General features: G+C 40.4%; 1 protein-coding gene across 1 annotated transcript in view; it reads left to right on the forward strand.

Annotated features, from left to right (window-relative positions):
* Positions 1-2,240: 2,240 nt before the first annotated feature.
* The window catches only part of TMEM273 (transmembrane protein 273), a 32,575-nt gene continuing 22,677 nt past the window's right edge, over positions 2,241-12,138 (forward strand). Inside the window, exon 1 of the mRNA XM_015249365.3 lies at positions 2,241-2,344. Coding sequence (XP_015104851.2) covers positions 2,299-2,344 — 46 coding nt within the window. The 5' untranslated portion in view covers positions 2,241-2,298. The remainder of the gene's footprint in view (positions 2,345-12,138) is intronic.

The following is a 12,138-nucleotide window of genomic DNA, read 5'->3' on the forward strand; positions in this document are numbered from 1 at the left end:
TTGTGGCACCTGCACTGGCATTTTCTTACAGCTCACTTAGGGGCAAGTGAAATATTTCTCCTACAAATGTCCCCATCTTGTGGGATAAAAATTTGAAAAGCCCATGTGTTTTGAGAGAAGCAGAACAGAGTATGTTTCCCGGTGAAGACTGACTCAAAGTGTTTAATATGAAATAAAATGGGTCTGGGTAAAAGTGAGAGAGGTGATTAGACAGGCTTACTGACCCTGACCAGCTTCTAACAAGGGGGAGAGAGTGCCAGGCTGATGAAAGGCAGGACATTTCTCTCATACCACAGCTGGCTCTTTGGTTCCAAGGACATAGCCATACAGTGGGACACTTTCTGTCCTGCAGCTGCTGCATTAGTTCCAAGGGCATCCCCCAGTATCTCTTCCTTTGTTCTCTTTCCCCCTCTGAAGTTCCTATTTTAGGGCTGAGCTCCATGGGAGAAAAGAGCGAACAGTAGATGACTGGCACCACCAGAATGAAGGTCACATTGGCAGAGCCTTCCAGCAAAAGACCCCGAAGCCCAGTCACAGGTTGGATCTGTCTCTGCCTAGCTGATGGCTCCCCGCTCAAATGTTTTCTTTCCTTTCCCTCTCTCTGAACCATAAAGGCAGGTCTTTTGAAAACTCTTCCTCTACTGAGAATTCTTTCTTGGTCGGCGGGCAAGGACCCACACATTTGGTGGGCTTTCCAATTTGGAGGGTCCTTCTATCTGCTAACAAAAGGATGAAACCTTAAGACACCAAAATGTAGCAAACCACTTTCCCCAGAAACAGGCATCTCCATTCAGGTCTGTCCTCTACATGAGACGCAGGAGCAAAATGGCCATTCTGAAGGGGCCCAGTGGGTGTCAGTGGCCACCAGGGCAACCTAACGGCCTCTGGCTGGATGCCTGGACCTCGGGAGTAAGTGGTACCCACCCACGGAGGGCACAGCACAGTATGAAGGGCACAGGCTGTTAGCTAATGGCCTGGGCTCAATGCCCAGCTGAGTGGGCCTAGGGGTGCCACATCCCCCTGCCATGTAGCTTTCTCCTCTGTCTAAAGAAGGTGGTGCTAACACTTAACTCGTAGGGCTGGGATGGAAGACCAAATAAACTCCCATTCTACGGGAGGGCTGGGCCTGGTGGGAAGTGCTCAGTGAGTGAGCTGTGTTAGGGATTTGGCTGAGGGAGTGCAAGGATACAAAGAGTTCTGGTTCTTCCAGCTCATTTAGATGGGGCTCAACCTTTGTCATTAAGCTGATTTCTGTTTTTACAAAGTGATGTTTCTTGCACACTGAGGTCGATGGTTTGACAGTCAAATGGGTGTCAAGGAGAACCATGGAAACACGTGGCCCCAGTTCTGCAGTTGGAGCCTGTGTTGACAACCCAGCATCCTCCGGGGTAGGGCACTTGACCTGGGATCTGTGAACTTCGGCTGGGAAATATTACAGCTCTGCCCTCAAACCTCTAATGGAAACTTAGCATTTCCTTCTAACTGTGAGTGCAGCCAACCAACCACAGCGCCATTGCCACATGGATGATCTGATTACTGGTAGGAACTGCATTTCCATCTATATCCCAGTTGCTAGAGATATCGCTAAATACCGTTTATGATCATCACGACGTCAAGATGGTGGTAGGATTTTCACCTGCTGCTAATCTTGCTATTTCCTGTGTGGGTAAAGGAGCACGTGTGTTTCTGTATCACAAGGCTGTTTTTTAAATATTTTGATAACTGTATTTCAAAATAACTAGTTTCTTTTATAACCCCTATGTACTTTATTCTGGACATTTAAAAATGTTATTCTGAGGAGAGAGTCATAGGCTGCCCCAGACGTAAAGGAGTCTATGTCACAAAAACAGTGATGGGGCAGTGCTGTGGGCTCGGGGGCACTTCCTGTCTCCGCCCCACAAAGCCATGGGGGCCACTGTAGGAGCTAGACATCCCAGCAGACAAGCTTTGCCCACATCCCTTTCTGAGACTTACGGGCTGGGGTCTTTGGGCAAGGAACTGCACCCAGCCCCACTTGGGTTTGGCCCTGAGTGAGGAAGATTACAGGAGATAATGTTGAGTGAGGACCAGTACCCATCCCTCTTCCCCCTGCCCCACCACACCACGATGAACCCTCATTGTGGGCCAGCTCCCTCCTGCCACTTCACAGACAAGGATGACAGGGCAGAGAGGAACTGAGCCGTGTTGGGCTGTGGCGGCGGCTTCCTTCCCCATCTGTCACGTGAGGCTTGGCTCCTGTCCCCACCGAGGCGGGCCACTCAGCCCGCCCTTTCAAGGAGCCAGGAGCAGACAGGCAGCATGCGCTTGGGGATCCGCATGCTGAGAGCCCTTGTCCTCCTCCTGGGTAAGTGAAGCATGCGGGAAGAGGGGTGTACGTCCCTGTTGCGTGGCAGGGGGTGCTTCGGTGACTGGGATAGTGGGGCACATTAGCTCATCGGGGCTCAGTCTCTAAAACATGTGTGTGTCCCTTTGGACAGATGGCTTTCCTCACTTTGACCAGACAGTAAGCAGCACTCCTGTCTGTCACATTCCAGCTGCAACTTACAAATGCTTCTGGGCCATTGGAGAATGGGAAGTTTCCTGTGGCAGAAAGATCTCTGGGCTTGGGACCTAGACAAATCTGGCTTCAAGCCATGGCTCCATTGCTGGCAAACAGAGCAAGCTTCCTTGAGTCTCAGTTTCTGAGCCAATAAAAGGGAGGATGGTAATACTTACCTTGTAGGATCATGTGAAAATTAAGCTAAATTTAATTCAGTCAAATCAAAATAATTACATAAAATGAGAAAATGTAGCTGCATAGATGCCTCTCTGTCACTAATGTGAATCCATCTTATTATGGAGTAAAGTAGGCTGGGAGTTACCCAGAAGAATCTTTAATTTTTAAAGTCATCTTTAATCCTGTGATCAAAAGAAGGAAGGAGGGAGAGAGGCAGAGACCAACAGAAAAGTAGGGCCAGATATAGCAGAAGAAATATCAGATCAGAAGGGCAGAGAGGAAGAAGCCAAGACAGATAGAGATCAAGGTAGAGTGATGGTTAGAAATATGCATAGAAACAGATAGAAAAGGCAAGAGTCATGCATCTTTGCAAAATCTCCTTTTAACATCAACCGTTATTTCTTAAAAAGGCAATGGACATCTGTTGTATCCACAGAGATGCTCTTTCCCAGAACTTGCACCGAGTCAAGGCTCAGAGGCCAGCAGGCTGTCTCTAGAATTAATGTTCTGTCTCTGGAGTGATAGCCTGTATCCTGGACATGGGTCAAATGATTCAGGACTCTGAAGCCTTTACCAAGCCCAGAGAGCTAGTATGTCAGACGGACAGCAGCCTCGGCGCCTATCAGTTTACACCCAGAAATGGGCATGTGTAACAAATGACGGTGGCAGTGAGGGGATGGCAAGAACTGGCAAGCAAGAACTAAGGACATGCAGGACAGATAATGCAAAGTGTACCTGGTAAGGTGGCAGATGTTCTAACACTTAATTCTGCTTTTGACCCATGTAAATACACAAACCACTCTGTCCTGGAAGGAAAAGTTTAAATTTATGAAACCTGATGAAAAAAATGTGCAAATTATTTGAACAGACAATTCATTGAAGAATTGCAAATAGACAGTAAACCTATAAAGTGCTCAGGCTCACAAGTAATAAAAGAAATAGTAACAGCCAACATTTCTGAGTGCTTATGATACGCTGCACGTTCTGCTAAATAAACACTTCACATTAGCTCATGCAGTCCCCATGACAACTCTATGAAATAGGTCCCCCTATTATCTGCATTTTGTGGACAAGGTTTTAATCACTTGGTCAAGGTATCATAGCTAGTTAGTGTTTTGGATATTATTAGTAGAGATAGTAGTGGTTAAGCATGTGTAGTCTTCCTCCCAGTGCTCAGTTTTCCCATCTGTAACTTGGGTATAAAGGTAGTACCAACCATGTAGAAAACAAACTATGGTTACCAAAGGGGAAAGAGATGGGGAGGGCTAATGTTCTGCACGCCAGAAATTGATGCAACATCGTAGACTGACAAGACTTCAATTTAAAAAATAAAACAAAATAACCAAGACAGAAATAACCTGTGTATCCAACAACAGATGAAGGGCTAAAGATGTGGTATAAATATACAATGGACTATTAGCCCTAAAAGAACAGAATGTTGCCATTTGCAACAATATGGGTGGACGTGGAGGGTATTATGCTAAGTGAAATAAGTCAGACAGAGAAAGACAAACAGTGTGTGCTATCATTTACATGTCAACTCTAAGAAATAAAATAAATGGATGAATATAACAAATCTGAAACTATTTTTAAAGCTGAGATCCATGTAACAATGTCCATTGACCCAACAGCCTGAGTGTTAACACATTTAAAAATTTGGTTCTTTTTAAAGACACCTGTACATAAAAGGAGATAGAAAAATCAGCACATCCGTCAAAGAAACAGAGCATCAGAGATGGGGCTGGCTCGCCTCCTCTGTCTTGTTTTCCTCCCTCCCTCTCCAGAGGAAGCAGCACCCCTGCTTTGACTGTGCTTACTTTCTGTGTTGCTTTCTAGGTGTTAAAATGTTGACCTGAGTACCACCCTCGCATGGGTAACATCTGTGTCTTCTCATTCTGAGCCTATGAATCAAGCATATTCATTTTAACCACCTCTGTGATTCTGCTGAAACACCACATCATAATTTCATTATCTATTCCAGTTTGACCAAATTTAGGTTGTTTCTTACTTTTTGCATGACCACGGAAGCTGCAGTGAGCCTTCTCAGTCCTACCTCCTAGAACCCACATGCAGCTGTTCGCATTCCTAGGAGGCACACCTGGATGAGGAGTTACTGTGTCATTTGTATGTACAACTCTCTTATGGGAATTGCTCCCCATCAGTGCACTCTGGACTGTCTGTCCCCCTACAGATTCAGTAATCCTCAAAATTGTCGGACTTCTCTCTCTCTTTATTTTTCTTTTGGTAGTCAGAGTTATAAAATATCACCTCCAAGTTTTTAGGCTCTGTGTTGCTGATGGCTAGTGAGAATAACCATTTCCCCTGTACTTACCAAACAGATTTCTTTTTCTGTAAACTTCCTGTTAGTTTCACTTGGTGATTGGTCTTTTCTGGATATTAGTTATTTGTGTCATGCATCGCAAATATTTTTCTCAGTGTGTTACTTATCTTTTATGTTTGCTCTGCAGAAGTCTCTGAATGTGATATAATCAAAGATTGATCTTTTCCTTTTTGTGTGTTTTGTTTTCCTGTCTTGTCTAAGAAACTCTTTTTCTTTTAACTTGAAAGTGGTTGCATTTTTCATGACTAGGTCTTTAATTTATTTGGAAATTATTTTCGTGTATGGGCTAATTTTAGTTACGAAACATTAATTGTCCTATCATTTATTTAGTAAGCTTTACTTTGTCTCCTGCTTTGCAATGCTTCTTCTATTCTATACCTGCTTAACGCGTGTTTGAACTGTTAATGGGCTTCCTATTCTGTGCTGCTTTTTGTATCTGTTTACACTGGGTTCATGTCACACTGTTTTATTTACTACAGCTTAGGAAACTTGATTTCTTGTAGGTAAGATCCCCCTTCCTCCTCCCCCTCCTCCTCCCCCTCCTCCTCCTCCCTCTTCCCCCTCCTCCTCCCTCTTCCCCCTCCTCCTCCCTCTTCCCCCTCCTCCTCCCTCTTCCCCCTCCTCCTCCCTCTTCCCCCTCCTCCTCCCTCTTCCCCCTCCTCCTCCTCCCTCTTCCCCCTCCTCCTCCTCCCTCTTCCCCCTCCTCCTCTCCTCTCCTCTTCTCCTTCTTTTTCTTTTGTGCCTTAGATTCATCTTGGCTCTTTCCACACCCTTACTGTTGCATATAGAGTAATTGTGTGCATTCCTTGAAAAGCATCATAAAAGTCCACTTCCTGAGGGTGATTCTGGTTTGGTGCTGCTCTCAGCATTTCTGTGTAGACCTCGATCATTTCTCACAAATAGCCCACAAGGTAGACGTGCTTATTGATAACTATCATCATCATTATGCCCATTTCACAGATCAGGAAACTGAGAGAAAGAGCAACAGAGTGGCTTACCAGAGATGCTGTAACCCAAAAGTGAGAATGCTTGGATTCAAATGGAAGCACCTGTTGCAGCAAAGTGTGTTACAGCTCAGTGTTACAGCTCAGTTGTGACAGCAACCTGGATCCAGGTGAAAGACAAAGCAGCACTCAGAGGATTGGAGAACTCAGGTTTATTACACCAGCTGACCCAGAGGAGTTAACACTCCAAGCTCTGGACCCCGTGTGTAGGTTTACACAGGCCTTTTATAGGCTGCCAGTCTATACTTTGCAACGTCATATGTAAATAAGGTGTAACAAAGTTGACTAATCAGGAATGAACTTTGTAGAAATGGACCAATCAGGAGTGATAGAAATAAACCAACCAGGAGTGAGCTCCAGGCAAATGAGGCATTACAAATGGACCAATCAGGAGTTAGCTCAGGGAACCAACAGAATCTTAGGGGTAACTCCCACTTTTCTAGAAGTAAGCCATTTCAGAATTAAAAAGCGAGATAATGCCACCGGGCCAGGGAACCGGATGGTGCTGGCAGGAGAGTAGGGGCCCTGCCATCTTTTTCATGGGGTTTCCCACCCTCTACCCGGATGCCCAAAGCCTGTATTTTTAGCCCTAACACCAAACTGCCTCTCAGTGAGACTGGAAAGTGGTATCAGCATGCAAAACTGACATGACTTTTCAAACTCTTCATTCAGTTTATTTCTAAGTAATTTCAAGTTGCAAGTTGCAAGAATAGGAATAGTACAAAGCACGCTCGTGTGAGTTGCTGATTTCTTAAACAAATTTCCTCATTTGCCTTATGTTCTCTCTCTCACCATCTTCCTCTCTAAATATGTTCATATAATAAAGCAAATGGAGATATTTATATCTATAACCTATATCTATCTATATAGAGATATATAGGGAAAATATACAGATATATTTATATAAAACAAATCTTCCCATATATAGAGAGAGTTTTTTTTCTGAGCCATTTACAATTAACTTGTACCCATCACTTTTTTAAAAAACCCTAAGTACATTAATGTGTGTTTCTTCAGCATAAAGAAAATCTCTCACATAATCACAGTCCCAGGACAGTTATCAACTTCAGGAAATTTAATGTTGACAAAATGTTTTCACATAATCTATCATAGACCAATGTTTTCAGGGGCCCCAACAATGCCCTTTGCAGCTTTCATTGCATCTCAGCCAAGGAGCCAGGGGTGGGGAGGAGCAGGTGCTGTGTTTGGTAACCGTGTCTCTTCAGCCTTCTTTAACCTGAAACACCCCCACAGCTTTTGTTCAGCGTTTATGACACTGATGTTCAAGAAGCTTCCATCTCCCTTTTCTCATGGAACATCCCTCATTTCAGGGTTTGCCTGACATCCTACTGACCAGATTCCGGGGGTCCATTTCCCACCAGAAAACTCTAGAACTGAACTTCCATCCTCAGGGTTCACATTGGGAGGCCCAGGACGACTTCCTGGGGAAGGCTAATGTATTTTTGACATAATGGTAAAAGATTCAGGACCAGGATTTGGATTATGATTGTCACAATTCTAAATAAATTATTTGCCACTTAACCACCAACTGATCAATATTTTAAAATTTTGCTAAAATATTGCTCTAACAAGAGCAATTGAAAATATCTGGTGAAATTTCAAAGCATTTTATTAGAGGTTTGCATTTTCCTTTTTAAGAAGCTGCCATGCAAAATATTCCTGTGGACTCTAATTCTAACCAAAATGTCGGCCATCTGTCTTCGTTTTAATTCCGTTGGAAAGCACCCGCTGAAATCTATGTATTATTATAATACAATATCACTTTAATTATGTTCCAGGGCCTAAAACATTCTTCACTGAAGGAGCCAGAGTTATTGAAGAGAGATTTCTCCTCCCCTTAATTTATAATGAAAAGATGGCAGAGGCCGGGGTAAAGAGAATTAAATTCGTTTTTATCTTACAAGTCAAAGTCATCACTTTATTCCTTGGCACTTAGTCCCTGAGATCTTTGTAAAAATCTTTCCTGACAGCTTTTCCCCAGCTCTAGATTCCTGCCAAGATGATGTTTCAGAATTGTGTGGTGTGTGGATTCCAGGGAAAAAGAATTCCTGCTGTCTTCGTTTTCTTTGGCTGTGTAACAAGTTACCACAAATACAGCAAAAGAAAACGTGCACCAGGGTCTCTCAGAAAGTCAGCGGAGGGTAAAGGAAGAGGCTAAGGACCCTGGGAGGCAAGCAGAAATTTCCTGAGAGAGTCGGAATTCTCTTTATGATTTTTCACCCATTTTCTAATTCGATTGCTTGTCTTTTGTTTTGTTTGTTTTTGCTGTTGAATTTTAAGAGTTCTTAATATATTTTGGATTTGAGTTCTTTGTCAATTATGTGTTTTGCAGGTAGTTTCTCTCAGTCTCCAGCTTGTCTGTTCCTCATCACAGGGCCTCTCACAGAGCAAGTTACTTAGTTTTAACTAAGTCTAATTTACTGATCTTTTTCTTGTACGGATCATGCTTTTAATATTGTGTCTGAGGAGTTTTCACCAAGCCCTAATTCGCAAAGATTTTATCTGACATGTTCTCCTGAAAGTTACATAGATTTATATTTTGCATTTAAATCTGATCTTCATTTGTGAATTTAGATCTGGGTAATATTTTTTTCTTTTCCTTTCCTTTTTTCCTTCCTTCCATCCATCCTTCCTTCCTTCCTCTTTTTCTCACTCTCTTTCTTTCTTTGCCTAAGGATACTCAATTGCTCCCGCATCATGGGTTGATAAAACTATTCTTCTATTGAATTGATTTTGCTCCCTCATCAAAGTATCAGTTGACCATACCTGTGTGGACATTTTTCTGGGCTATCTTTTCTTTCCATTGATGTACGTGTTCATCCCTTTGCCAACACCACAGAGTCTTGATTTCTGTTCGTATATAGGTTTCACCGTGGCAGAGCACCCTTCCTACTGCAGTCTTCACTTTCAAAAAAAGTTTCTAGCAAGTCTACTTCCTTTACCTTTCTGTGTAAATTGTGGAATAATCTTATCTCTATCAACAAAAAATCTTGCTGGACTTTTGCTAGGAATTACATTAAATCTATAGGTCAATTTGGGGAGATTTGACATCTTTACTATGCTGAGTTTTCATGAACTCAGTGTGTATTTATATTTATTAAGATGCTTTTTTTTATTTCTCTCAGTGTTGCAGTGTTTTTAATATGAGACCTGTACATATATTGTTAGATTTTCACCTAAGTATTTTTTGAGCAATTATAAATTGTATGATATTTAAATTTTATCTTTCTAGGTGTCATTTTTAGTGTATAGGAGTGGAATTGACTTGTGTGTGTAGATCTTGTTATCCTGCCCCTTCGCCGAACTCACTTATTAGTTCTAGGAGTTAATTTTTAGATCCCTTGAGATTTTCCACGTAGACCATGATAACATCTGCAAATGGGGACAGTTTTATTTCTTCCTTTCTGAAAAGCTTGCCTTTTATTTCCTTTTCTTGCCTTACCAGACTGGCAGGAGCTTCCAGTACTGTGTTACACAGGTATGTTCTCCATCTTAGTGGGAAAACATCTTGTTTTTCAACATTGTGATATTAGCTGTAGGTTTTTTTGGTAAATGTATTTTAGTAGATTTTTTTTTATCAAGCTGAAGGAACTTCCCTCTGTTCCTCCATTCTGAGAGTGTCATGAGTTGGTGTAGAATTCTGTCAAATGCTTTTCTTGCATCACTTAATATGGTCATTGATTCCTTCCTCTTTAGCTTGTTAATGTGATGGATTACATCGATGGATTTTTGAATATCAAACCAGCCTTATATCCCTAAATAAACTCTATTTAATCATAATATATAATCCTTTTAACTTGCTGAATTCTACCTGATAATATTTTAGTAAGAATTTTTGAATCTTTCTTCATGAGGGACACTAGTGTGTAGCTTCTTTTTATTTTCTTTTCTTTAAAAAAATGTTTTTGCATTTATTTCATCTGGTTTTAATGTCACAGTAATGCTGGCTTCATGAAATCAATTAGGAAGTGCTTCCTCCCATTCTATTTTCTGGGTGGGATTGTGTAGAATTGGTGTTGATTTTTCTTTACGCATTTGCTAGACTTCTTCCATGGAACTGAGCCTGGAGATTTCTTTTTTGGGAGTTTGTAGATTATGAATTCAATTTCTTTAATAAGGTAAGGGCTATTTCAAAGGGAAGGACTTAACAGGAAAAGGCTATTCATAGTATTCTTTTGTGTTGAGTAAGTTGTGATATTTGTAATTGTTGAGGAATTTGTCCATTTTATCTAAGTCATCAGGATTTTACATGTGAAGTTGTTTGTGGCATTCTCATTATCTTTCTCGTGTCTGTAGGATCTGTGATACTGTTTCATTTCTGTTACTGGTAATTGATGTTTTCCTTCTTTTTTCCTTTGTCAGTCTGGTTAGAGGTCTCTCAACTTTATTGGTCTTTTCAAAGAACCAGGTTTTTGTTTCACTGTTTTTCTCTATTATTTTTGTCTTCAATCTCATTGATTTCTGCTCTAATCTTTATTGTTTATTTCCTTCTGCTGGCTTTGGCTTTATTTTGATGTTTTTCTTCTGGTTTCTTCAAGAGGGATATTAGATTATTGACTTATGACTTCTCATCTTTTCCAATGTAAGCATTTTAGTGCTATCAATTGCCCTCTCAGCACTGCTTTGGCTGTGTCCTACAAATTTTGATATGCATGTTTTCCTTTTCATTCAGTTAATATATTTTTAACTTTCCCTTCAGACTTTCTTTCTGACCAATGAATTATTTAGAAGTGTTGTTAGTTTCTTAGTGTTTGGAAGTTTTCCTGTTATCTTTCTATCATTATTTTTAGTTGAGTCCATTGTGATCAGAGAACACTCTTTGTATGATTTAAATTCTTCTAAATTTGTTGAGGTTTGACCCAGAGTATAGACTATCTTAGTATATCTTATCTGAGCACTTGAAGAGAATGTGTATTCTGCTGGTGTTGGGTCTTATTGCTTGATAGTATGGTTGAATTTTTAAAAAAACTATTATTGATTTTCTGTCTAGCTATTTGATCAATTATTGAGAGAGGTCTGTTGAAACCTTCAGCTATAATTGTGCATTTGTCTATTTTTTTCTTTCAGTTTTATCAGTTTCTGCTTTATATATTTTGCAACTCTGTTGTCCGATGTATAGACATTTATGATTACTGTGTCTGCTTTGTGGATGGACTCTTTCATCACTTTGTAATGTAGCATATAATCACTCCTTCTTTCTGTTTGTTAATGTTTGCATGACATCTATTTTTCTATCTTTTTAATTTCAACCTACTTGTGTAATACTTGGAGCAAGTTTCTTGTAGAGAGCCTCTAGCTCAGTTGTTTTTAAAATTGACCTTGAAAATTTGTTTTTTCTCTTTTTCTTTTATGAGGTGGGGGTAATTGGGCTTATTTATTTATATTTGGAGGAGGTGCTGGGAATTGAGCCCAGGACCTCATGCATGCTAAGCATGCATTCTACCACTTGAGCTATACCCTCCTCCCCCCCAAAAATCTGTTTTTTAATTGGCAAATTTAGGCAATTTACTCTTTTTTTTTTAACATTTTTTATTGATTCATAATCATTTTACAGTGTTGTGTCAAATTCCAGTGTTCAGCACAATTTAGGCAATTTACTCTTAATGTTGTTACCAATATGTTCGAGCATTCAGTCCGCCATTTTATATTTTGACTTCTAATCACTCCCTGTTTTTCATTTATTTTTCTCCAGTGTGTTACTGGACCATTTTTTAGAATTCCGTTTTGATTTGTCTGTAGTGTTTTTGAGTATATTGCTTTTCATAGCTTTTTGAGTGGTTGCTCTGGATATTACATTTTATATATATATATATATATATATATATATATATATATATATATATATATTTATGTAAAATGTATTACCATCTACTGGTGTCAACATTTTATCATTTCATATGAAGTGTAGAAATTGTGCCTCTGTATCCCTTTACTCTCTTAAATATTTCTTCTACATATATTGAGAACTATATGAGACATGTGTCAGTTTTTAGCTTTAACTGTCAAACAATTTAGAAATCTTAGAGGAGAATAAAAATCTGGTTGACTGACTCATC

The sequence above is a fragment of the Vicugna pacos genome, chromosome 11 (assembly GCF_048564905.1).
Source record: "Vicugna pacos chromosome 11, VicPac4, whole genome shotgun sequence".
NCBI classification, from domain to species: Eukaryota; Metazoa; Chordata; class Mammalia; order Artiodactyla; family Camelidae; genus Vicugna; species Vicugna pacos.